This window comes from Myripristis murdjan, chromosome 5 (genome assembly GCF_902150065.1).
Source record: "Myripristis murdjan chromosome 5, fMyrMur1.1, whole genome shotgun sequence".
NCBI lineage: Eukaryota > Metazoa > Chordata > Actinopteri > Holocentriformes > Holocentridae > Myripristis > Myripristis murdjan.
The window spans coordinates 25753605-25781294 of record NC_043984.1 but is presented as its reverse complement, the minus strand read 5'-3'; the positions used below and the strand labels follow the sequence as shown (position 1 = coordinate 25781294).

The 27690-nt window shown below is 39.7% G+C and overlaps 3 protein-coding genes across 3 annotated transcripts in view; 1 reads left to right on the top strand and 2 right to left on the bottom strand.

Moving 5' to 3' along the window:
* Positions 1–14205, bottom strand: part of atxn7 (ataxin 7) — a 34318-nt gene extending 20113 nt beyond the window's left edge. Inside the window, exons 1-4 of the mRNA XM_030051971.1 lie at positions 14057–14205; positions 11519–11615; positions 5735–5947; positions 5478–5546 (exon numbers count right to left, since the gene is read on the bottom strand). Of these exons, the coding sequence (XP_029907831.1) occupies positions 5478–5546; positions 5735–5939 (274 nt within the window). The 5' untranslated portion in view covers positions 5940–5947; positions 11519–11615; positions 14057–14205. The remainder of the gene's footprint in view (positions 1–5477; positions 5547–5734; positions 5948–11518; positions 11616–14056) is intronic.
* A 210-nt stretch (positions 14206–14415) lies between these two features.
* On the top strand, positions 14416–19697 carry thoc7 (THO complex 7). The gene is made up of 8 exons (XM_030051977.1): positions 14416–14536; positions 14817–14937; positions 16473–16600; positions 17600–17686; positions 18435–18492; positions 18587–18653; positions 18739–18808; positions 19533–19697. The coding sequence occupies exons 1-8, from the start codon at positions 14518–14520 to the stop codon at positions 19592–19594; spliced, it is 612 nt and encodes a 203-aa protein (XP_029907837.1). The 5' UTR covers positions 14416–14517; the 3' UTR covers positions 19595–19697.
* Positions 19698–20568: 871 nt separating this feature from the next.
* Positions 20569–27196, bottom strand: LOC115359466 (interferon-induced GTP-binding protein Mx). Its single transcript, XM_030051974.1, has 12 exons — positions 26817–27196; positions 25820–25957; positions 23935–24089; positions 23614–23752; positions 23323–23521; positions 23137–23215; positions 22888–23010; positions 22594–22735; positions 22343–22501; positions 22113–22189; positions 21658–21906; positions 20569–21486 (listed from the first exon to the last, which is right to left on the bottom strand). Exons 1-12 carry the CDS (start codon positions 27001–27003, stop codon positions 21262–21264), a joined length of 1872 nt encoding a protein of 623 aa, XP_029907834.1. The 5' UTR covers positions 27004–27196; the 3' UTR covers positions 20569–21261.
* Positions 27197–27690: the final 494 nt, after the last annotated feature.

Genomic DNA, 27690 nt, shown 5'->3' with positions numbered 1-27690 from the left:
GTGTTGTAGTCATCTACTTGTAATACCCCCACTACACACTCACTCACACATACTGACAGACTGAATGAATAATATGCTATGAACACATGCTCCTGCCACGAGGAGCACAGGGGAGCTGATCAACCCAATGACACAGACAAGTTATACAAAGAGGCTGCTACGTAGAGAGACAATGTTTTGAAGAAGAGAAGGAGAAAGGCTTTGAGCCCCTTGTATCCAATGATATAACAGCCTTGAATTTAAGATGACCAATCTGTCTCTCTGCCTTCATCTGAACACATTCTTTTAGACTTAGCAAAACAACAATCTTGTCCGTTTTCAATCAGCATTTGCTCAGCATGAAGGAGACATCATCTATTTAGGTCAGTCGCCACCTCAAAGTAGACAGTGTACATAGCTGACCAGTATACTGCATACTGACAAATTTTCTCAGCCAACAGACACAATTATTTACTTGTTATTACAAAGTAAAAATAGAAAGCTTTAAATGAATGTCACATTTTACTAATATTCTGTTCTAATCCATGCCATGACAGCCATAAGTATGGAAATGTGAATGTTTTTTTCTTGGCATTGAGAACCTCTGGGACACCAATAATTTGCTACTGAAATTGTGCAATGGTCTCGCGGTATGCACACAGGCCACATTGTTGGCCAATGCAAATGCAACATTAGATAAGTGCCCTGACATGTAGGCTGCAGTGTAACCCTTTCCTTTACAACAGCACATGGAGAGAGAAAAAAAATGGCAAACTCTAAAGCTGGACAGACACTGATGACATCACAGGTGTGGGCCCAGATCATGTGATCTGAGCAAAATGTGCTAGGCCTAATATGTTCCCTTGAATGCCTTTGTGCTCTCTCTGCATGCCTGACTGTCATTTCTTGTGGGGATAAAACTTCAGACTGAAATCCTATTCTTTAAATACACTATCAGACAGGTTGAATAGGAACCCAAAAAGTAATTCCAACCCACAAAACTAGGGGAAACTGTATGCGGTAAGGTATTCTTGCACGCAAAACAGCTTTCATATGCCGCTTACATAAAATTTAAAAAACGTTCCAGTCTGACGCCAAATTAGGATTTCTGTATATTATGTAGTCAAGAATAAAGAACACTGGAGAGACTTGTCAAATATGCACCTTATGGCAACATGGAAACTAAAGCCTCTGCTTGGTTAATTGTGACGAGTATCGAGAACCAGTATTAAATTGGTACCAGCTCCTGTTTGGTCAGTGCTAAAATACTGATAGGCTCCTGGAGAAGCTGTGCTGCTGTCAGTATTTATGTAGCATTAATTCATTCTAACATACATTCTGTGCTCTCCAGTCTGCAGGGGGAAGGGTGGTGCTCTTTCTGGCTTTGCTCTTTTTGAACGGGAAATACGTCGGTGGCGCACTGGGTGAGCGGAGTTGGCACTCTTTTTAAAGGCCGAAATCAGGCGGGTCACGCGTTGCTTACCCCGCCTGGACAAGGCAGCAAGAGCAGCGGAGACGCCACAGAAAGACACAAAGAAGCAAAACACAAAGCAAACAGCTAACAGCGTCGTGTGATATGGAATTTAGTTTTGAAATGTATGACCTGAAGTACAATCAGCCTTACTGACTGCGTTTGAATCAGAAAAGTTAGTTAGAATATGGTTGGTTGAAATCATAAAACCTGAAATGGTGTAGAACAGACTTTCCAATTAAAATCAACATAGCAGGATGGTGGCCATTTTTATGGGAAATGTTGCCAATGCAAAGAACTGTAGCCATTGGGTGAGGGGGGCAAGTTCTGCATTCTAGCTGGTGGAAACTATTAATGCTTATTCACTACTTCCAGCAAGCATACACAGCACTTCTTGGTTCTCAAGAAAGTTTGACACACTTTCTGTGGCAACTAACCCGAAATGCCATTTCATTTTGAGCTAGCCATATAACCACAGCAAACAGTTCCATGAACTCCATTAAAGTTCTGTGGTTGAAATACTGTTCGTGTGACTTTGCCAATTCACATAAAACCCAATCATGAGATCATGAGATGGCTGACGACTTGTACATGATATCTGTTGTTTACCACTACTATGCCTGCATACGTGAAAAACGTGTGAATCTTCACTGGCCTCGCGATTCGATTAGAATTCATCTGTCAACAATTCGATTACACAATACATCTGTATCGGATACTCTGCTTTTAATATTACTGCACATGTCTCAGTTCATATGGACTCCCGTTGTATTTATAACGTGCTTTAAAACAAAAATCAGACTACAACAGTCTATAAAGTAAAAAAGTGCATCTTTTCAGTACCAGTATCTGTGTGACCCACCTAAATACATAAACTTTACAAATTGGGCTATAATTTGGAGCAATTATGCTCTGCTACTGCATCAATGTGGAATCTTCCACACCCACGTCGCGATGCATCTTAGAATTGAGAAATTTCCACGCCTCCGACACACCCACCCACCAGTGTTACCAGACTGGGTGGTATTCTACCCAACTAGGTGGTTTTGGGTTGCACAAAGGCTTGCAAAAAGGCTTGGGTGGACAGGACTTGGCCATGTTTGCCATGAGTTGGTAGGTTTTAGATACATTAAAAATTGTAATAAATTGTAAGATTCTATTTAAAATGATATATGACTATATATTCATGGATTGTATTCCTTAGTTATACAAACAAAACTAATTATTTTCTCCCTACATTTGTTTGATTCATTCTGAATGGGTTTCAATCATTAGCACCCACCAGCATCCACCCGCGACATACACTATGAACACACAAATACACCCCTCAGCTGTGTTACGAGCAGCATTATCATTATTTGGCTTCTCTCTCTCTATCTCTGTGCACAAGCGTGCGTGTTGGAGGGTACACTTCAAGTTCACATACAGTCAAGGCTTGTGTTGAAGTGAACCAAGCTGGATAAAACCTATCATTTTTAGTATTTGAGATGTCCCTTCATTCTTAGGGCAGAAATGGAAAATGGTTGTATCGTTACATTGTACAATGTATTCTGTTGCATCCTATCTTGTGAATTTAAATTGTTGTTTGATTATGATGTACTGAAGAGTCACTGTCACTTTTGTTTATGAATTAATTTGTATTGTTTATTGTTGACAATATCTGACCATTTTTTTTAATCAGTTTGACCAGATTTTGAGCTATGGTTGAGCTGGAAAACATCAAACCAATCCAGCAATACTGACAAGCACACACCCACACCGGCGCTGTGCACAGTCAGACCAGCAGAGACACAGAGGTCATGGCGGAGAGAACTAAACGTTCTTAAGTTTGGGTACATTTTACCTGAGACGAAAGTGCTCATAAGTGCACTATAACCCTTGCAAAGTTGGAGGTAGGGATATAACACTAGCAATGTATCAAAACATCTGTTGAGCAAGCACAGTGCGTGCAAAAAAACACGTGACAGCAATGTGCCGTTTTTGACGCCTTTTCACACCTCGCAGCCCTCTTACCAGCCTATCCTCATATGTAGCAAGTATGCTGCAGCCACACTGCTCAGGGGCGGCCCTACTGGTTAGTGTCATTTCTTTTTACTGCAACACAGATTTTGGGACAGGACATATGTTGAAGAATAAGATTCTAGGCCTTTTCACTCAAATCTAGTCCACCTAGAATATATTATGAGATACAGCTCAAAAAAACAAAAACACCTTAAGAAGAGTGCCCTAGTAGATATGGGCACCGTCCTATAACATAAAGGTCATATATTTTATATGCAGTTTTTAGGTGTTCTTGAGCAGGACGTTGAAACCTCCCTCTAAATTCAATGCAAGATGCTCTGGATAAGGGTGTTACCTAAACGCCTAAAATGTAAAATTTAAATGTACTACTTCTTTTGGTGTCTACTTTTAAAATGCCTCCTCTGTGGACTGAATGTGTTTTGCATTACATCAGCGAGGCTTCAAACTATATTCACTGTTTCCAATCACTGCTGGAAAGCAGTATTATTTATTCCTTATTCATTCATACATTAATCGAAACCATCTAATTTCGTACACAGTCAACTAGTTTGTCCTCAGCTCTTTCCTTCAAATGATGTTGACTGCAAATCGGTTTTGTCTCTGGTCAACCTTTAAGTCTGGTAGGCCCTATGAGCCTGAAAATCAGAGCACGACTGCAGATTAGTAATTCAACAGGATCATGTTTCATTGTTGAAACAGCTTAGTTTTATGGGAAGCATATCTAAGCCTGCCTATGTCAGGTACGAATAAATCAGCTAACCTTACGTGAGGCAATTCCAAAAATAAGATATACACCACTCAAAAAAAAATCATTTCTGTGGCTCTGAAACTACACGCCATGAGCTTCCTTTCTCTTCGTTCTATCTTGGCTGTCCCACCCTCTGTTACCGTCTATTACAGCATGAATAAGCAATGATCTCCAAAACGTCATTAGCTGGACTGAGTCTCAGTCTTAATTTTTGACAAAAACGCTGGAATAAGTCACAGATTTAACATTCTAGTAGATCATAATTAAAAGCAGAAAAATACCTTATTACCAATACCTTGTGACTAATTTTTCTTACCCTCTGTGACAGTATGAGTGTTTACATTTGAGCTAAGATCTGCATGATTCACAGCAGAGTGCAAACCACACTGACTCAAACGGTTACCTTAACTTGAGCCATTTTAGGTTTTAGTTGCAGTTATTTTTGTTCTTCATTTTGGGCTTCAGATTTTACAAAAAAAAAAAAAAAAAAAAATCTGCTGAAACCATCACTGCTGGGGGTATTTTATGCTCTGGAAGCAGGGAAGAAATGTGAGAATTGGGAATGTTATACCATGACCTCCTCTCATCTAATTCAATGACATAAAAGCGACTTAAAATCACAATCTGGATTTTCCCAGCAATACTTCCAGCAGGGCTCTTTTTTTTTTTTTTTTTTTTTTTTTTTTTTGAATGGAGAAATCCTAGCCACCCCTCTTCCTATCTCATACCGTCAATCACCTTTTCAAAAGGTAACATAAACACGTGATGTTCCCTAAGGTAGGGTGAGACACATGGAATATGGTGGAGGAGGTTTCACGTTTAAAATGGTTGAAATGAGGATGCTGTCAAGAACACCTTAAAACAGGAACTGCACAGAAGGCCAGTCACATAAAACAGAATAGTACAATGTTATTACTACATTTGGGCCTACACTCAACTACAGCGAGTCTAAGTTGTTGTTGCCCGTGAAGTTATTTTACGGATAGACCAAAATGTCAACTAACAAATGAATAATAGACTCGTGTTTCATTGATTATGCCCCGCTGTCAAGTCGATACACGATGCGCTTGATTTACAGTGAGCTTACATTTTGGCCGACCGACGCATGTTAAGTGTGTGAATCCGTGTGTGTGTGTGTGTGTGTGTGTGTGTGTGTGTGTGTGTGTGTGTGTGTGTGTGTGTGTGTGTGTGTAATGTATGTGTGCAACCCCCCCAGAACCAAAATACACCTTTGGCCAGAAAGAAAAAAACACTCACCTTCTCTGCACAAACGCATGGCTTCTCGATTTTTCCCGAAGTCTTTGAAACTTTCCTCCGATTCAGCACCTGAAAACGAGGCGATCCGACACACAGACAAATAAATAGTTGCACTTGCTTGCCTGCCCGTGCTGTTGCTACCAGTAGCGTTTCTTCATATTCCCCCAAAAACTGCATGCAATCGGCCAAAAAAAGACTGGCAACTGCCGCGCTATACCTCGCTTCTACACGCACATTCGGGACGCCAGGGCACTCACCGTCGTTGCCGTGGAGTTTGGCAGCGTCGACCCAGTTGCTCCAAGGCTGTCCCAGCATTATTTCTGGACTAGGCAGGGATCTCCGCTCCGCAACAGTCGCCATTGCTGTGGAGCCTTCTCCCCGCTGGATCTGCTGCTGCTTCAGCTGCTGCCTGGCCGCTCGGCGCTGCTCCCCCCTGACGTCATCCTCGGCCCTTTCCGACATTCTTTCCGCTACAATGTAACAAAACAGGAGTCAGCCGTTGCTCGCGCTCGGGATAGGAGGACTCCTCCATTGATTGACACGGGCAAACGCATGTCGTTTCACCCCCCCCACCACCAGCAATTGATCTCTTCAAAGATTATAAATAAAAACATAAACATTAGGGGGGTGGGGGTGGACAAAACAAAACAAACAAAAAAAAAAAAACAACCTTCATCTCAATGCGTGGCCACTTGACGGACACGTGCGCACCCTGTACATGACTTATACAGAATTAACTAATCTCGACTCTATGGATTCAAAGTTCATTAGTACCTTTCATCTTTTCTATAGGATCATAGAGATGTGTGGCAACTTATCTTGCTGGCAAACGTTAGAAACATAGCTTATAATTTATTACATTATTATTACTATGACATGCTATATCAGATAATAAATAAATAAATAAATGAATAAATAAATTAATTAATTAAAAAAAACAACATAAAAATGCATAATACCTATGATGCAGCAGCAGTCTGTGAGCATGGTTCTCCCGTGACGTCATTTAAAAATAAAACAAACTCCATAGCCAAGATGATGAAATTCATTACTTTAAATTTTTGCTATAACACAACTACTTCTCTTCAGCCTGCCCAATAAAACACTTGATATAGATGTCTTCAAGTGCTGCACAAAAGTGAGGGGTCTCAGTCCTGACTGGCTGATCTGAATGTGCCTCTCGATGAGCACAGCACTAATAATAAAAAGGGGATGACTGTCAGTGCAAGCTTACTAACACAGCTGTGTTGCTGTGGCATTAGTGGGAGCATGAATGTGGGCTTCCCCATGCTTATGTATGCATGCTTATCACAGATACTGAGATGACACAGAGGGGAAACCATGCAGCTTCTCACGCACTTTCCAAATGCATATTTCCACACAAAATCTAATATGTGAGATATCATCATCGGCCATGTAAGCACAAACTCTCGGGTCTATGGGCATAACACTAAAACATAGGTCAAAAAAATTAATAAAAAAAAATGTTGTTGACCATATCTTCAGGCTTTAGGGGTGCATTATGGTGGCAATACAGTAATTAAGCATCCTTGAATGAATGCACATTATACCAACAAATTCATATTCACTGATAAATAAGCAGACTTGCAAATGTTGGTTGAGTAATACCATTGTAAATGAAGCATGTTCTGACTGTGCACATAATGTCAATCTTTTGATGTCAGTCCCCACACGCCTGAGGAAGGTCAGTGCACTGAAACGTTGCATAAATAAAATGTTATAGTGTGGATGGTGCGCAGGGGTGTAACCTTTATTTGCAAAAATCTGTCAGATGGTTTAATGAACTGTTGTGTAACATCCCAGTAGTCTTTACTTTCACTTTCAAATTGAGATTTTGTTTGTGCATATGTACTGATAAACCCCTGAAAAGCTACTATTTTATTTATACTGTAGGCTAGAAAATTGTGAATATCAAGAATCTTCACGTTATCTTGCCACAGCATTACAATTTAGAGGCAAGAAACAGTGCAGGTTCCTGCTGAGAAAGTTGGTGAATAGGCTGAGGCAACATAGGCCTGTCTCAGTGACAATATATGTGAATTGCCTGACAGTGAAAATACACAGTAATACATTGATTGACCCGACATTCAAATGAGATTTAGTATCTCTAGTCATACCTTTATCAGTACTATGGTATTTCACATGAATGAGTACATGGAATGATCCACCTGATGATTCATTCATTCATTTCTATCTTGGATCACCTTAAACTCCAAACATACACCAATCAGTTTGGTAGAATTACAAAGCAAGTTTAAGCAGGCTCAAAGACATTTTTTTCTTATATCAAATGTCTGGGTGCCTGAGAACTGCACTGGTAAAAGGCAATCTTTTTTTTCCTGTTTAATTCCTACCATGCAACAGCCCAGAATGACAGTGCCCTTGTTTCTAACTTCAAATGTAAAGTTAGGAACCATGGCTTTGTCTCTGACCCTGCACCAAATTTATAAATTAAAGTTAAAAAGCTTGTCTTGTTCTGTCCCCCCCCCCCCCCCCCCCCCCCCCCCCAATTAACAAACAGCCAAAATGAAGAGTTGTGTTTCACCATCTGCCCTGAATTGCAGGTGGCTTTTAACCTCAATCTGAAAGCATGATCCCATAACCTCCATTTTAGCCTTGTTACATTAGCTGCTGCTGTTTTAAAAGTCATTTCAGACGTTGGTGATTAAAGACAGTTGTTCAGTCTCTATTAATTCAGAAATGTTTCTAAAATTAGATTATTTCTTTCCACTACTAAACTGGCAAAAGTAATTCATGCCTTCACCTCATCTTGCATTGATTACTGTAATTCTCTATATTCTTGCCTCAACCTGAAAACTGTATCTTGTCTGAAACTTCTTCAAAACACAGCAGCCAAACTTTTGATGGGAACTAAAAGAAAAGGGAAACTAAAAAAATATTAGTCCCCATTTTAGTTGCATTACATTGTCTTCCAGTTAGATTTAGTACTGATAGTGCTGTTTTGTTGTCTGATTTCTAAGCAAAACATAACTTGACTTCAGCTTATTGTTTTCTATCATCTCCCTATGTACAGAGGCATCATTTTAGATCAGCTGGCAATTTGATTAAAGGTGACTGAGTCTTTGCAGTCTGGACCCCTAAACTTTATACCATTTGCCTGAGAAAATACATTCATAGTGTTTTCAAAAAATTTAGCCAACAGTGGCAATGAAGTGAAGGTTACTACTATTAATAGAACTCCAACTAAAAGATTTTCTATATACAAGCATCTTGGTTTTTGGCTGGATGACAAATTGTCCTTCAAAAAAACATACTGTTGACCTGACTAAGTCACTAAAAGCAAAACTGGCATTTTCTACAGATAATAAAGCTTGTTTTCCACAGAACTGTAGAAAGCAAATTGTTTAGATTATAATGTTCTTTAAATGCACACCACTGCCTCCATGTAAAAACCTCTGGTTGCGCTGTATCAGTCGGCCTTTAGATTTATAACTGGGGTTCACTCTCCCGCCCATCACTGCATTTTCTATCAAAAGGCTGGGTGGCCTCCCCTGGACATGAGACAAGAACAGCTATGCATTTTGTTCATTTATAAAGCTCTGCTGAACAAACATCCTGGCTACCTGACTGGTCTTCTAGAGTTCAGATAAACTGTGCACCCTACTCGGTCCCGGTATTACCTAGTAATTGAAAATCATCAGATAAACACTGAGGTCGGAAACTCAGCCTTCAATTATTATGCCCCACACAAGTGGAACATTTTGCTGAAACAGACAAAACTTGACAGGCTGATTCCTTTCTGCCACCTTGAGGCTCCTAAGTCTGACATTTTACAATATGAATGCTTATGTGTCCACTTGATTTGTTCTAATTTGTTATATGTTATTTGTGAGATTGCCCTTACCTGGCTGCATTTCTACATTTTAAATCTTACTATGTATTTGTGCTTGTTATGTATTCCTGTAGACAGGGCGCTTTTGAAAAAGAGAGCTTGCTCTCTATCAACCTTAACTTTGGATTTGTTTTTAAGAGCCAAATGGAAACTCACTCTCGCAGACTTGCTTATGTTATGAATATTTTTGTCAATACTGCCGTTAAGCACTTTGTAAATTTATCTTTGAAATACAAAATACAAACAATAAAGTTTTATTAGCATCCTCTTGAAGGCATCCGTGCTGCAATTTATGATGCCTTTTAATATCTGAAAGATGCATTAGCCATAAGAAAGAAGGCCTATGATTTTCTGTCATGATCATGACTGAGATTGTCCCTACAATCCAATCCACAGCTGACTGCAGCTACACACTGTTCCTCTCATCTGTCTTAATTTAAAGTTTATATTACGTTCAGAAACTAATGAGCCACTTACATGTGGGCAAAGTGGCCCCTAAAGTGTCATACTCTGATGGAATTTAAAATGTCACTTCTACAATCAGTGGGTGGTGTGCACAATAGTGCAACATGTTAAATATTCATTAATGTTTCCCACACTTCGATTTATCTGTTGTAGCGGCCCAACACAACATCTGACAGGTCCGCAACAAATAGCTTTCCCAAAGTCACACAAAGCGTTAACAGCAGTTATATGATGCATGTACAGTGTTTTTTCACTGTAATGTGTATCCTGCACATGCCCAGCAAGCCACCGCCCCAAATGATCTAAGGACCTGTGGGTGATACCCTTTTGTGCTGGTTGTTAGTGGGCTAATTATATCTCTCTATCTAGTATTAGTCTATTATTAACTTCCATTAGAATACCACTGCATTTACAACACCTGGAAATTATTCTATCTATGAGTGGCAATGACTTTGGGTCTGAGAGGTGATTGTAACCATGGTCGTTTTGTAAATGCACCCCAAACCAGGAGCCTTAAAAGAGACTCTGTGCAGGATTTCCTTAGTGATATAGTGATAACTCATAATTGAATCAAAAACAAACAAACAAAACATAAGCGTCATTGTTACAATCAGTGTGACCTTTCATTCACCCAAATCCACTGATCCTGTTGTTCCAATGCACATGTGGCCAATGTGGAATCTAAAAAGTGCCTCAGTAAAGTAAATCTATCTATCTATCTATCTATCTATCAGAATAATACTTACACAGCAATGGGACATTAAAATATGCAATGTGTGATTAACCAATGCCTGAAACTTGCACATAGATATGCTATTCATAGGCAAGTGGACTGTTAATGCTGCATTCATCGGATGTTCTGTAAATATGAACTGCTGACTGTGTAAAAGCTTTCAGGTCAACGTCCTAGTGGTAATTACAAGTAGGATATGTGGGATTTTTTTTTTTTTTGGTTGGCTATGATCTCTCCTACCTGGCATCACAAAGTGTGGAAGTGTGTCAGCACAAACAGTAAACGTAGCAGCAAATCTACTGATGTTAGCAGGCCGCTGCAAATACCTGCTGCAGTTTGCTTATGGTTGATTTTAAATTCATAAATACAAATGATTTTGGATGTGACCATCCCAATGAGTAAAACACACAAAGAATGCTTTCAAGGTGAAGCAACAAAATCCTATACTTCCATTTCCTTCAACATTTCTTGAATGTGTAAGAACAGCGAGGGAAGTAAATATGAAGTGCAGGAGCAATGATGGAAAAAAGTATCAAATTCATATATACACTTATAACGGAATGACAATTGTTAAATCTAAGCTGTTTAACATTTTAGTTTTCCAGCACACTCATCTAAACATGACTATGATATTAACAGCTAGGGGAAAAAACTTTCTAGTTACCCTACTAAGGACTGTATATAAATACACACACATATATATATATATATATATATATATATATATATATATATATATTTAGAATAAAATTGTAGTACAAACAAAAAGCAAGTAGTGTAAGTTCATATCATTGTGAGTAACCCAGGCAACACCTGTAAATGCCTGACTGTTCATGAGCATGCGGAGAAATGTGATCACCAAAATCTAATTCTGCACCCAAGTCAAATAGCACTGCAATATGTACAGCAATAAAGAAATGCTATAACAATGCCATAGTGAGTTGCTGTACTTAAACAGTCAGACCTTACCTTGTCAACTGTGATAAAGGAAACCTGTTTTAACTCAATCAGCCGATCCTCATCAGTTTGGGTGATCACTGGCTGCCACACAAGCTGGAGAGGGAATCTGGACACACAAACATATACAACACACGCCACATACACACATAGAAATTGAGGCAAGATATGTCTGTGTTTTCCTTTGTCTTGACAGAGCTAATCAGAGGTTAGGGAATTACACGCCGATCTGTGTGGAAGTTAAATGGCCTTCTCATGGAGGATCTGGGTTTCTGCTCGCTACTTATGGAGTTCTTCACCACTACAGTAATCCAATCCAATAAGCACTATCCCCTGTTAACCACTCTCCCCAGCACCACAGTAATCCTTGGGAGGGGGGAGAACAACAACAACAGTGAAAACATTTACCCTTTTCACTATTCTTTGGTATCTTCAGACAAATTCAGAGAATTGTTGGGTTTATTAGAACAGCATACTGTTTAGCTGTGTGTATATTTGAGAGATAATATTTTTAAAAGTTATCAAAAGTTTGGTAGTTAGGGTAAACTGTTACTGTTACTATACTGCATTACAGACACCCTAGGACCAAATTCAGTCATGTTCAATTTGAGTTTTTTTTTTTTTTTTTAACTTTTATATTTTCAACGCAAAAGACAGCTTCTTATGCCGAGAGTTAACTGGTTGTTTGCATTAGGTTAGCCCAAAGCCTTGGGGAATGCAAAGCCATTATGCCATAAAGACAGAGCTTCCTGGAGCCAAGTGATTGGTATGCAGAGGAATTCCCTCAATAGGTGTTGGTATGAGGACTAAATCAGTTACTACAAATGTGTCCATTGCCATAAGTGTGACGGTATAGACTTACAACACTTCAACAGATTTCATAAGACAGTCTAAATAGGACAGTTAAATAATTAATCTTGTCATTCATAATTCATCTGTTTCCCCACATTTCTCAGTGAGGTTGTATAATATTTACATGTGCATCAAATTAAGACCTAATCTGAAAAGTTAGTGGCCAGCTCAAGCACTACATCCACATCTTCATAGTTTAGCTTATCAACTCAGAAAACTCCTCACGAGCCCTTGTGGATTTTGTTGTGGTGCTTGAGCATTTTTTTATGGTTATGAAAGGGGGGAATGAGAGAATTAGAAGCAAAAACAACCCGTGTTACACAATGAACTGAACTATCCTGAGCTCTGCATTTCAATTCAGAACTGTATGACAAATAAAAAGAATGGAGGAATGTTTTGAAGCATTTTGGGAGGGGTAAGTAATTATATCTACAGATAAATTTCACCGCTGTAATATAGTGCACCTTGATAAGCAAAAGAAACAAAATATGGGTAAAGATAATGTACATGGACAAAGAGGGCCTACATGAAGAGCTTGAAAAATCTGCACAGTCCTCATGGACTTGTTAATGATGCTCATTTACCTTCACCCTTTCAGATATTGGAATACAAGTCCTAGTCATAGAGCTCAAGAAATCAAATGTTTATGTACTAAATCACTAATAAGCAACAGCCAACAGCTCAGGAATCTGACTTTAAGACTTTCTATTTTATCGCCTGCTGTAGAAGGCAGGTATCAGTCATTATTTTGAGGCAGTATTCTGTTCTAAAAATCTAGTTGGCTGGTAATACTGGGTGTACCTAGTTGACCTAGTTAACAATGGGAAGTAACATCCATCATGGCTGATAGATAAAAATGTTGTTTCCTGACCTGGAGTCAGAGACAGGCAGGGCCCTGTGTTACAAAACTCTAATTTTCACAGGGGTGTTGGGATTCTCGTTGAGTCTGTAGTATCTCAGATAGGGACAAAAGGTTTGCCTGTCCTTATTATTAAGGAAAGATAATAAGCTGAGCCAACTGTGTAAACAGAAAACATCATGCAAAACCCAACAGGAGATGCAAAAGACATTGTGGCCTAACACCATAACATTGATCTGTGCTGTTTATAGATCTGGGCTGATCTTGCCAGTATTCAGCATTTAACCTACATTTTAAATCACTGTTTTGAGCTCTTACTATGTGTACAAACACAGTTGAATTAAATGTGTTATGAGAAAAAAAGAGGAAAGGCAAAAGGGACATTTCTGTGGAAAGGTCTGTGTGCATGTTAAATCCTGACATCAAATGTAGTGCCTGACAGGTCAGCTAATTTAGCTAGCAAGCTAACATTAGCCGAAAGACCAGCAACAGCCAGCAGTTTAAAGGCTAGCTTTTCAGTAACTTATACAATGCGCTAACACAAAGAAGAATATTAATACATTATGGGAAATGGCTAAACATAAACCAAGCAATATGAATACGGAAATAATAATTTACTCATTGGGACTTGTGCCATGAAAACAGGCTCCTTCTGCTGTGAGCAAAATGTTGCTGGGTCTCTGACTAGTACTACTTGAGAGGAGTGGCTAAATTAGCTTGCTAGCTCAGGCTTCTCCTGGCCAGCCATGACTAGCGTTAGCGATAAAGCTGGCAAAATCCTGGCAGCACAACATAAGTCATTAACAGCCGCCATGGATCAACAACAACTTCACTCTTACCGAGGCTCTGGGCGCTGTGGATGCAAAAGTGACACCAGACAGACACGAATCTGCTGGATGCGGTGGGTAAAGAAGAAAGAAGATCGTGAAAAAGAGCGAATGCAGTGCTCAGTGGCTGTGGAGGTCTTCACCTGGTGCTTCCATGTCTGTTTACCAGACTGCATTCTGGGACAAAGACGTCACGGCGCCAGGGCGCATGCACCGCTGTGATGAGTAACGGCAATCCAACGGTCTGACGACGTGAACTGTATACACTGTCAAAATAATAAAACATATATATGAAATCTCTCCTTAGTTAAACTAAATGGATAGATGACGTGGGGCACGTCGCTTTGCTGTCAAATTAAAAAACGTGTTTGCCTTTTTGACCAATCAGAGCTGTCCGTTCCTAGGGGCGGGGCGCCGTGTGCACTTCCAGTTGTAGCAATAAAGTTTATTGGGACGCACTGCTACTAGCGAACATGGGGGCTGTTACAGATGGTAGGTACACGATATGGATAACTAAATGATGTAAATTCTCCATAATTTACTGTGAATAACAAAATGCGCCCAAGCTAGCATGACCCATCGCACTGTATTGTCATGAAAAACCGAGTAGTACGTGTATATCTCAGCCAGCTAGCTTCCGTAGCGGCTATCCGTAACATAAAGAAGCCATGTTAGCTCATGTTAGCTAACGTTAGCGCTCTTGTCGGTTCTTGTTTCCCCCATTGTTGCGCCTTAAAAGTCAGCTTTGATGTCTTTGTTGGTGTTATTGTAGATGAAGTTATTCGGAAACGTCTGCTAATCGATGGAGACGGAGCTGGAGATGACCGCCGCATCAATGTGCTTCTGAAGAGTTTCACCAAATGGTGCAACTCGCCCGGCACCCCGGAGGAAGGGTATGTTCAATGAGCGCCTTTAGAGTTAGACTTTTGTCTGCTATTCTGCTTTTTTTTCTCCCAAAGCACCCTTTTTTTTTTTTCAAGGCAAGGTTATGTGTATAGCACCATTGACGCACAAAGCAATTCAAAGTGCTTTGCAGAGGCATGGAAATACATTAAGAGAAATGAAACATCGAGCAAACATTAAGGGCCCACTCACATTGGCAAGTTTGAGTCCGTATCGTGCTAAAGCCAAAATCCCCCCCTCCCCAGTCCCCGGCTGGCCTGCACTCACATTACCTTTTTCCCAAACGCGCCCAAGCACGATTGCCCCTGCTGTGCACGTCATCACGTTGAAATACGACAACAGGCATGGCCCGACGTCATTATAAATCAGTATAGTTCAAATACATTCATCATGTCTTCCTTTTAATTAAAAAACGTTTTTGGTCCTTTTAATCAGACATGGGATGTTTATTTACCTTGACAGTTTTGGAGGAAACTTCCTCCTTCAGAAAGCGTCCACCTGACAGCCGGAGCGGCACCTGTCAGATCCGGCAGACCGGGTGACCGGGTGGCCGCACACCGCGCGGTGCGCGGCCAGTGACGGCCGGCGCCGACCCGGTGCCGGCCAGCACCAGGTCTGCCGGATCTCCGCACACAGACTGCTGTACTTTCATTATAAACCGACTTTTGTTTATACGCGGTTGCAGCAGCACAACGGACAGCGACACAGACAACATGGTTGATTATTGATTGCGCAACGCGGCCATTCGCCGGTAATCGCGCTGCGCACATTAAACAATTTTGCAGAGGCAGGAGGAAAGTTGCATGATTTACGTCCGCGCACTGCGTGCGTGACCGTGCATGTGCTCGTGTACGCGCCCGTACCGCGCTGAAGCACACCTCCTCCAACCGTGCCAGAGCGGGGGAAGTGTACTGTATTCAAGCACGATACGGAGCGATCACACTGGTCAAAGAATCCGGATTTTAAGGGCAATCGTGCTTGGGCGCGGATCAAACTTGCCAGTGTGAGTGGCCTTTAAACTCAATAAAAGCAGAAGAATTTTTTTTTTTTTTTTTTTTAAATCAAGGCAAGAAAGGTTTAAAAATGACAAAAGCAGAAACAAAACAAGAACAAGCACAAAATGCTTCATGCTTATAAGGTGGTGATGTATGTGTTTTATTGGTAAGCTGCAGCAAACAGTAATGTTTTAAGCCCTGATTTAAATGAGCTAAGGGTCCTCAGGTATTTAGGAAGCAAAATCCACAGGTTGGGAGCATAGTAACTAAAAGCTGCTTCACCCTGTTTGGTTTTGATTCTCCCAGATGACCTGAGGGGCCTAAATGCCTCGTAAGATACCAGTAAATCAGAGATGTATCCAGGCCCAAGACCATTTAGTGCTTTGCAGACAAGTTGTACGATTTTAAAGTCTATTCTTTGACACACAGAAAGCCAGTGCAGTGATTTGAGAATCAAGATAGCAGGTACACACCTAAATCCTTGGTAGAGATTTGCTTTGGCTTACAAGCTGCCCTCCAATCCTGTTTAGATTCACACAATACCAGAGGATGCTGGGCACGCTGGCCCAGTGTGAATTCTCCATGGGGAAGACGCTGATGGTTTATGACATGAACCTTCGGGAAATGGAGAACTATGAGAAAATCTACGCAAATATAGGTGTGTTCTGAGAATTTTATTAAAGCCATTACCTCTTCCATTTATTTCCTGTGTTTCCTTGAAACATACACATAGGCCCATGGCTTGTAATGTATTATTTTCTATACATTCAAAATTATCCATGCATGCACATGTGTATCACCTTTGTACAGTGGCATCTGTCATTAAAAAGAGCATCGAGAAGTTAAGTCTAGAACAGTACAATAAATCAACTACAGCACAAGTACAGTAAAGCAGAAACCAAGGGCAGATATAGTCCAGTCAAGCTCAGCCCACATTATCTCAAGGCGACTTCGGACGTCCATTAAGGAAATTAACTGCAAACTACAGGACATCCCAAGTCTATCTGTAGAAAACAGAGGCATCACCGTTAAGTCACTAGAAGAATTTTTAAAATCATTAGAAATGCAGTGTAAAGGATGGCCTCCACCTGTTATTTTTATTTATTTATGTATTTATTTATTTTTAAATTTATTTACTTTTTTTTTTTTTTTTTTTTTTTTTAAAGTAACCCCTGGTTAATCTGGGTTCAGGCCAATAACAGAAGTTACTCACTTAATTTATTTGTTTATCCTGGTTTTGTCCTCCTAAATACAACCCCACCCAAGCAAAGCACAGTGTAAAAAAGTTATCGAACCGCTTTACTAAGTTCTTTGCAATGTTATGAACAACTGGAAGCATTTTAATGGGAGTTCTTTTCCAATCTTAGAGCATTAGCAGTAGCAATGATAATGCATAGGGGACCATATTAATTCACCCAATGTCATGAATTTGTGTTAAAACACCAAAACAACTCACACTGTGTATTAGCAGCATGCATGCAACATTAACATTTGAATGAATTATTCAGATATATTTCAGTTTCATATGAGCATTTGTCAAATATCTGTTATTCCTTTTTTTTTTTTTAATCCATAACTTGAGTCACACAAGCTGTCTGTTATCAAGCTGCAGCAAAGAGGACCTAAATTTTTCATCACTTTGCTTTCCCTGTTTTAGAGCAAAATATCACATCTGCACATGAGAAGATATCAGAATGCAAAAAAGAAATCCAGAGGGCAAAGAGAATACGCAAGAATCGTCAAGGTAAGCATGTATGCCGGGCTCCAAAGTCTTAAAAAAATCCCTCTCAGGTATTTACCAGAGATTCACTTTTTTGCATGTTTTTTTTTTGTTTTGTTTTAATATTTAAAAGACCAGTTGTTCTTTAGTGGCATCATTGGAGCTATGTAAAGGTGAAATACATTTAATTCAACAGTTTTAATGTCAGAACGCAAACTTCACCACGGAAGACAATAAAGTAAATATCTAAAGCAATGCTTATGTAGGTTATTATGTGTTATTTCAGGGGCTATAATCTTAATTGTAATTTATCAAACTCTATCTTAATATCCTACAACAGATGTGGTCAACAGAGTTTCATTCATTAGTTTAAGTCTAATTTTATTGCGAACTGAGAAAGACATCGCTTGCTGTGGTGATAGCATTTATGGAGGGTGAGCACATTTACTAGAGTCTCTATAATTGCAAAATGGTAAAGGCAAATCAGAATTAGTCCATATGCTTGTTTGAGTTAACCAAAGAGAAATCATTGCTTCACTGCTTTTGTTTTGTTTTTCCTGAGAGTAGTAATGATTCAGTTTCTGAAAGTTGACTGGTATGTGTCACCAGTCTTGTCACTACTAATGAAAACAATTAGTGGCAATAAGGATGAGAAAGAAATAACTGCAGAATCCTTTATTTAAAATATTGAACAATATTTACAGCTGTCTTGTATTGCTGCTTATCCTACTTTTTGTCCTCACTAGCATCTGCTTTCTGTTTTGTTTTGCAGAGTATGATGCGCTGGCCAAGGTTATCCAGCAACATCCAGACCGGCATGAAACACTAAAGTGAGTTGACCTCGTGTTTCATCCCCAAATCTTGAACGTCTTGAGAATGATGGCTTATCCTGTTGTTTCTCTCGTTTATACGTTTCCCCTGCAGGCAATTAGAGGCACTTGACAAAGAACTCCAGCAGCTGTCCCACATCAAGGAAAATGTAGATGCGAAGGTAAAGCCAGATATATTCATGATCCTTTTTTGGCCGTCCTTAAATGTCGTCAGTTTGTAATCTACGTATTTTATTTCCCCCTCAGTTGGAGTTGAGGAAGAAGCAGTTCCATGTGCTGCTCAGTACCATCCAGGAACTACAGCAGACACTTGAGAGTGAGTAAACCAAGGCTACCATATTTGCCCCAAGGTTATTAGCATCAACAAAACCCAACAAAATATTGAAAACCAGGTGTGGGAAAAAAAAAAATCAACTGAAATAAAATCAAAATAAGGCTTTACAAAAAATGTTAAGTGACACTGTATTGCAAGATTACAATTAAACAGTTTTACAATTTAGTTAAAATAAACTAAAATCATAGAGAAATTGTCTTAGATTTTCAACCTTCTGAATTTATTTCATACATAAGCCTAGTACTTTGGGTGGAGTTTTACACCAGCAGATGGCTAATGCCCTTCGGTCAGCACTGTCGCACAAGTGAGACCTTTTTGAATCTCGCTCTTGACCAATTCCTTGATTGGCTTTTGGTGGAGGCATGTGTTCACATGTTCAGAGATTTTTCAGCAGCTAAGGGGAATGCTGCGGTGTCATTTTAGTCTCTAACATTGTGACTCCCTTTGTTGTTAAACATTAATGTTGCACGCACCACCACAGTCATATGATCCTCACTAAAATATCAAAAGAGAAATAAAAACTGTCAAAAAGGTAAAAGATAGGCTGATTGGTCTTTATCTTTGTTTGGATTAAAGAAGGAAATTTTTAAAAATAAATTCTAATCCAACACAAACTCCTAAAGCAACATCATAAAAATGGATTATATTGATATTAGTGGCACGGAGCTTGTAATGTAATGATAAAATCGATTCTTATCTTTTCTAGATGATGAGAAATCAGACAATGATGACAACAACCAGGAAAGCCCTACTGAGAATGGCGAATGAACACAGTGATGAAAAAAACGAAGAGAAATGTTTTTAAATGATTCTTTTCTTGTCTAGAAGTTGTTTTGTACATATTTTTGAATAAAGTCACCAGTTATCCTTCTCTGTGTTATTCTTCATGTATCTACTGTAATGACTTAGATTTTTAAAAATTTATTCATGTTTAACAGAGTACTTTTTCATATTTATCATATTCAAAATAATTGAAAGGAGCTGTAGATATAGAGGAGAGGAGTTATTTTTCTGCTTGGGACCAAAGTGAATAGATTGTCTTAGGCTTGGACCCATACCAGTGAAAACGGCATGGCTTGGAGGCCACACATCGTAACAGCACCCATAAATTTTCTACTTGATCATATCATAAATCAACCAACTGGATTTCTGACAGGTTGTGCCTTCTTTTTGAGTGACCAAAATTATTTTAAGTTTCCGGTTGTTGTCTGTAATAACAAGGCTTGGGATGTAGTACATGGTGACCCATGAAACCTACCAGAGCACTATTTACATTTTACACAAAATGTGGGCATTTTTTTTTTTCCTTATCAGTATTCTAAAGATTCACTGCTGATTACGTCATCAAATAGCTAATATCTTTTGTGACTGAAAAGGAAGTCTGCTTTAATGGCTGAACTGATATATTTATTTTGGTAGTTATTTTTTTCTTCCAAGAGGTGTACACCTGCTGTATATGAAAGTCTTGCACAGAAATTCTCTCCCACCCATATGGGTGGCATGTGTTGCAGAGTCTTGTGTGTCAGTCTCAGCCCCTCTTTACTCAGCCACTGTGTACCTCTTCAATTCCACAAGGGGGCGGTAACGTACATGGATTGGTGCTTTACTTTGGAGTACAATTTGGATCATTCATTTGAGAGTTTGGTGTTATTCCCACTACAATCTGCCTCACAGTAAGGCTCAAACAGCACAGTAAACAAGTGGTTCTAAAGATTATAGCAATATAGCACTACTTTATTTGGAAATTTAAGTAACAGTGTACCTCTGCAACAAAAGAAAAACAGAAAATAAATCAAAATTCCATTGCTGGCTAAAACAAGTGCATTGCAATAAGTTTTTTTTCCACATAGAATAACTGTTAATGTGGGATTGATTGCCTTCATAATAACTGAACATTTCAGGTGAAACTATGAAAATATACTAAGCTCACTTTACTATGATTGTCAAAATCATAGCGACAAGAAGAAAAATGTTTGAGACACTGTCTGATTGTAAAATTTAAAGTGCCGTTATTTAAAATGGCAAGAACAGATGATGACACAGTGCAGTTTAGTCTCCTGATGTGGCCGGGCTTGGCCATAATGTGTTGGTTCAGCATTTTAATCTACAGTACGGTTGCCACATGAAATTCAAGGATTCAATAAAAACATTTCAGTTTTTTTTTTTAATGCTATTTAGTGCTTTGTGTAGTTTCTCTTTTGGGAACCATGGCACATTTATGTGTATTTACAGAAATCTAAAGAGCAGCTATCCATTTTACATTCAAGACCCACTGCAATACCACTTAACTAATGTTGTTTGACCACTTTCTAAACAACATACAAAGCAAAACTGAAGAACAGGAAAAAAGCAGCAGGAATCCTATATACGGTATGTGGCAACTGGCAGGAGGTGAATATCAAAGCAAAGCTGATGCCATCAGGCCATGACCCCCTCTAGAACTCCACCAGGTAAGAGCGGGCCTTCATCAGGCGTTTGAGGCGACTCTGCAAGGCGGATCTCTTGACACCAATGTCCATATCCTCCTTCAGCAGGAACTCCATGTTCTCCTTGTCCTGAATCATCTGTAGCATCTCCCTCTGCAGCTGAATGGCAGACTCTTGCAACATCTGATAGCGAATCACCAGAGGGATCTGGTCAGCTAGACGCTGGCTAGCAATCTAAGGAAAGTAGAATGAGGTGGCATGAAAGTAGATTAAAAGTGAGACCAATTTATATATATATATATATATATATATATATATAAACATGGAGGAGACAGTTTGCCCTTTATGTACCCCTTCCTGTCAATGTTCTTTAATAATAACTATTAGGCTTAAATCAATGCTTACGCTATAATATGATTTCAGGTGCAACATCATCTCCTGCAGTGTGGCATGGTTATCTGGGCAGTAAACAATCATCCTTTTTGAATTCTGTTTTTGAACTGGCAGATCCTCCTCCTCCTCCCTCTTCCTCTCACTCAAACTGCTGCTGTATGTGCTGTCCTGGGTGTAAACAATCAGCTCCATCTGGAACTGAGTTCTCAGCATGGACTCAGCAGTTGCCTCCTTCTCCTGCTTGATGGCTTCGATCTTACCCTGGACAACGAGCAAGTATTAGGTCATTCTCAACATTCATAATGATGCATATCAAATCCTGAGAACCCAAGGAGGTGACAGTAAATACTTAAGAATATCATTATTTTTGCACAAATCAAGACCATTTTGAAAGAAGGTAGGGCTTCCAGCAATCTCACATCAATTCTAAAAAAATAACATCAAGAGATGCATAGATGATAGGTTACCTTGGCTGTTTTCATGAGATTAGGAAATCCAGTAAAGCTAACATAGGCCAGCTGAATGAACACTTTCCTCACAGCATCTATGGGTAAAGGAAATATAATGTAACAGCTTCATTTCCCGGTCTGGCAGATGCATGAATTATGCAATCATGCAAATAGTTCTACCTGGTCAGACTTAAATAACAAGTCACATTATTAGTTGCAGTGATTGTACTGCGTAGGCCACAACATACCTGCTATATCCTTGAGTTTCTTGACAGCAGGTTCCTCAAGCTGTTTGATCTGATCCTTCACCATGACCTCAAAGGTCTTGTAGTTGATGAATCCTGGCAGTTCCCTACCACGGTACATCTCTTCATATGCAGCTACCTCTCTCTCAATTCTCTCGTTAACTGCAATATATAGACTCAAATTTCAAAGCCCTGCTAATGTGAGAATAACCGAGTGTATGTAGATGAACCTAGACCAGAGATGTTGCACTCACATTTTTGTCCAGAGCGGTCTAAGTGGGCCTTCCATGTTCCAAACTGTTTTCTGAGTGTGGAAAAGACATTGAGCCTCTCTCCACACTTCAGCTCCTCTCCTGTTGTTACACTGAGAGCATCATGAGTGAATTGTGTCACTTTCTAAAACAAACAGATAAACATAATTAAAAACAGGTTTTTGCATAGTCGCTGTTTGTCACTTATGAGACAAACAATTATTAGAGTGAAATACACTTTAGTTAGAAATAATGGAGAGAGATTGTCTTAAGGACATGGTCAATGAAGGGGCTCACATCAATGAGGAAGACGAGTCTCTCTGCGGTGTCAGTTGGGGGTCCAGTGCCATATCTGTCCAGCTCTCCATGGGTTTGTGCCAGCTTCTCTTCAATTTGCTCCTCCAGCCGAGGCAGAGATTTCTGGAGACAACACAGGGGGCAACAGCAACAGTCAAACATTTAACACCTGTGCAGACTAATGCGTATATAGTTATTAAAAAGCCAGTCTCACATTGTAAAGTATGTGCAGGTATAAGAAAGATTCACCTCAATATGATGCACTAGCTCCAGGGTGAGTTTCTCTGCCAGTTTAGGAATGGTGGCATTGCCTTCATCATAGAGAGTGCTATGGTAAGAATGCAAAGTTATACGAGTCCATACCACAACTTGCTTAACAGGGTTTTGCAGAGCCAACACTACACTGGGCATCAATATGAAATAGAATGGAATTACCCGAAATGAGCATGATCTTTGAAAAATGCCGTCTCTCTTTCTGTTGCTTCAGTCAGAGACACTTTCTCTGTGATCTCTTTCTGACCCCTGCACTTGACGATCATGTAACCCTTCTTCAGGTGGATGACCTCATTATGAATAATGTCCACAACCGTCTCCTCTGTGCCTTTGTCAACTAAGTCCGGCTTGGTAAGGATACCTGAGAGCGACAGAGAAGTTAGCCCAGAACTACAAAACAGGAGTATTGCAGGACAGGAGTAATGCAGCCTTCCATGAATCAAACCCATTTACCCAAAGTCCTCTCTCCATCAGGATCCACCTCTTGTGCCATCTTCAAAGCCTCTGTAGTTGCGATGTCAACGTTGCATGGGACAACAACCAAGCTGATGGTTTCTTGTTTTGTGATGAACTTGCTGATCAGTCTCTTGATCTGAAAACGTCAATTCACACTTGACCTTTTACATTTTGTCACACTTGGCTGAAGTCTGCTCTAATCACACGGCCATGAAAATGACAGTAAAGGTACATTTCATCCCCCCATTACCATATACAATTAAAAACATAAGTGCTTGGAAAAGTTGGGCTCTGCTAAGATGAAGTGCACGAGCATACCTGGTCCCCAATGTTCTCTGGTTGGCCCTTGACTGCCACCCTGGCAATGCCCGGCAGATCAATGAGTGTCAGATCTGGAACATCAGGAGACGCAATCTCCAGACTGATGAGGTCATCACTGATCCCCACACCGACCCCAGCCATATCATCCTGGGCTGGAGAGGCAATATGATGTGTGATCATTACAAGAAAACAGACATATTAATTGCTGAAAAGCAGCTATTCAAATTACTTATAATCTTAAATAACTTTGATAACTGGCTTTTGTTAGCTAGTAGTGATGTGACAATATCTTGTGCAGTTTGGAGAAATGAGCCCTTAGATGTGGTGTACCTCAGGGATCAATTCTGGGGCCCTTGTTGTTTAGTCTTTACAAAAATGATCTTCTCAATGAAAAGCTGCCTGTGGTCTCTGCTTTCAAATAAATTGGTGTAACAATTGTTTGTAATCTTACATTTAAAAAAACAAATCAAGGTGGTAACAAATGCAGTAAAGTCAATTTGTCAAATTTCTGCCATATCAGAAACTGTCTTTTTTACTTGTTGTTTTACTTGTGTTGATTATGTCATATTTGTCATACTGTTTGACTAGCTGGGCACAAGGCTCCTGTACAACACTCAAACCTGTACAGTCCACATTCCACCAGGCTCTTAAAGTGCTTGACAGGAGGCCAAAGAGCCATCACCATTGTTACAGCCTGAGAAATCATAATTTACCGAGCTAAGACAATCTTACCAGATTTACAGACGCTTGTCTGCTCTATAAGATTCTGTATGGCTTGACACCTCCACACCTTAGTAATTTCATAAAGCAGAAAACAGCTGACAATAGACACACTAGGTTTGTGACAAGACGGGATTATATAATACTAATGAGGAGGACAGCATTTGGATGGTCAGCTTTTTCAGTGAGAGCAGCTCACACATGACGCAGTCTTATCAGAGACTATGACACATATTGTTCATTTCAAGTTAATTTAAAATCATGGTTAAAAGACAATCAAATGTATGACCATACTCTGTAACCTAGTCAAATAACCTAAAGCATGCAAAAAACGGAGAAAAATTCCAAGGCACTCTCTTATAAACAATAAAATGAAAGAAACTGAATCAAAGGGAAGTGTTTTGGATTTATAAATTGCAGGCCACTAAACATCCTGGCCCGAATGAAGACATAGACTTCACAGCTTTTCTGTGAGTGTAAGTGATTTTCTCTGTTACACCCATTGTATCTATTGTTGGATTTATTTTTGGGGTTTATTTTTGTATCTATGGTTGTTTTTGTATTTTGGATTACTCCTATATTCATGTGAAGTGTAACTATACTGATCATTGTCTCTCTCTCTCTGTTCTAGTCAGCTTGATTACCTGTAAGGTGGAGCCTAGCCATGCTCTCTGCATGAGGAGGGTTTTCCACACCCACTTTGCTTCACGGGAACCAAATGGAAGCATGTCATTGGTTGAACACCAAGACAAAAGAACTGTGTTTGTGAAAATACTCAAATAAAGGCATTTTATTGTTTATAAGAGAGTGCCTTGGAATTTTTCTGTTTGTTTTCACTACATATATCGCTCTCCAAAGAGCACCCCAAACTAAAAAATGAGTCCATGAAGCACTCCTTTTTAAACATTTTTTTCTTCAACCTAAATCATGCTTTGTCTTATATATTGTTGTTTGTTTTAAGTGTTTTCTATGTTCTTATGAAGTGTGCTCTGTCATGTACAGTAATGCTGTTATTACTCCTGCCCAAGGACTGCAGTTAAAAATGAGCCAAGATGGCTAAACTATCACATTAATAATGTCTATTAATATGTACCATCCCTAAAAGTTTAAACTTTTAAAAATAAAATGTAATTTTTTTTTTTTTTTTTTTTTTTAAATATACCTTTTCGAATATGCTTTTCCACATCCGCAGGTTCTTCAATCTCTTCCTCATGGTCTTGGTAGCTTATCTTGCCATACCACTCCTCTCCGTCTCTCTTTCTTTTCATCTTCAGTTCAAGAGGGCATCTTGTGACAATACCTGTATAATGAAAGGGTGAATGCGGAGAAATTTGGGCACATGTATCCGAAATATGTACTAGAAAGTCAAATATGTACTTCAAATACTTGTGAAAAAATACAAAATGTTATTACAAGGCTGCCATGTAGGTTACTGCAACTCTGTATACATTATAGCCTGGTTACATTGTCACCGATCCAGAAACAACAGTCAGGTCTTTGCTGACCATTTTTCTGACTAATACATTGTAAAACTAATATGTTACCCAAAGCTTTTGCTGTATATCGGCCCCTGATGCTTTCTGCTGGACAGTAAGGCCATCCCTAACTCTACCCTTAACCTCTTTTCCTGATTGAAATGTTGACACTGTAACTGGAGTTGAAACACTTTAACATGTTAATAAGCTGTGCCCTTTTTGCTAAACAATGAATGCAATCGATCAAAGTTTACAATGAACCTAGTTGATGAGGTTAGCTTATGAAATATATATTCGTCATATATTCTACACTTCAGTCCTGTCTGCCTGCTGTCTTCAGCATTTGGGTCCTTATTTGGCTGCACATGACATAAATACTGAGTTTGTTAAAAAATGTCATACCTTGGGGGTTTTGTAATCATCAATTTTAATTTCTGCACTTTTTATATATTTGAATTTCTTACTGATACGTTTACACTGGGTTTTATATGGGTTTTGTATTTCGTATCAAAATACATTTTGATGTTTGCCCCTCCATGACCGTGCGTATTTGGCAGAGGTGACTGGATGGATAGGGTGCGTCCATTCCTCAAAAAAATATTGCTGTACTTTTGTCTAAGACGGGAGGGATGAAGCTCTTCAAGCTGAATGCCAACAGCTAATAGATTCCTCACTTTTACTTACCACTGCCCCTCGGCAAAGCCACTCCTGACAGCGCCTCCAGCACAGAGCTCTTCCCCGAGCTTTGGTCGCCAATCACGGCGATGGCAGGCAGCGCCAGGTCCTTCTCCACACCCAGGGAGCGCAGGGAGTCGATGAGGTCAATGCAGGGGCGCACTTTCTCCTCATATTGCTGGTTAAGTGTGTTCATTATGCCCGATCGTCTTCTGGAAGAAAATAACTAGAAATGCCACAAACCTATTTAAAAAGAGCCCAGCAGCTGAAGTAAAGTGTGTGGCTGATGAACCAAACAGGCTGTAGTCAAGCTACTTGCTAAAAGCGGAGACAACAAATTGAGTGCGGCTGATGCGGATGGTGTGGGCAGCTCCGTGCTACTGATGGAGTCCGGCCCCTCAGTCTGAGTGGAGATATGCGGGAAACCGATTCTTAACTTAGGTTTCGTTTTCTCCTCTCCCTCTCGCTATCCTTTTCTCTCGGTGTGAGGTGAACAGTTCCTGAGAATGGAGTATTTCGAGCGTGAACTCGATTAAGTTTCGTTTAATGTTTTATTTCCTCCTTGACCCCCCGTGTGTGTGTTTGTGAGGTGAGTAGCTAGATGTGGATTACTGAGTTTGTCCAGTGTCTCAAAGCCTCTGAATAAGATTGGTCATTCAAAAAAACATGCGTCTTCAAAAGCTCATTGTGAGATCCAGCTAAAACATCAGAGGTCCTCAGTAATAGAACCCAAAGTATGCATTTGAAGAGTTCATTTGCAAAAACAGATAAAAGCCATCCTTAAAATCAATACACCTTTTTCACTGATACTGCTTGGAGTACACACACCTTTATATACATACACAAATAAAGCATGATTTAGAATAATAAACATTATGCCAGG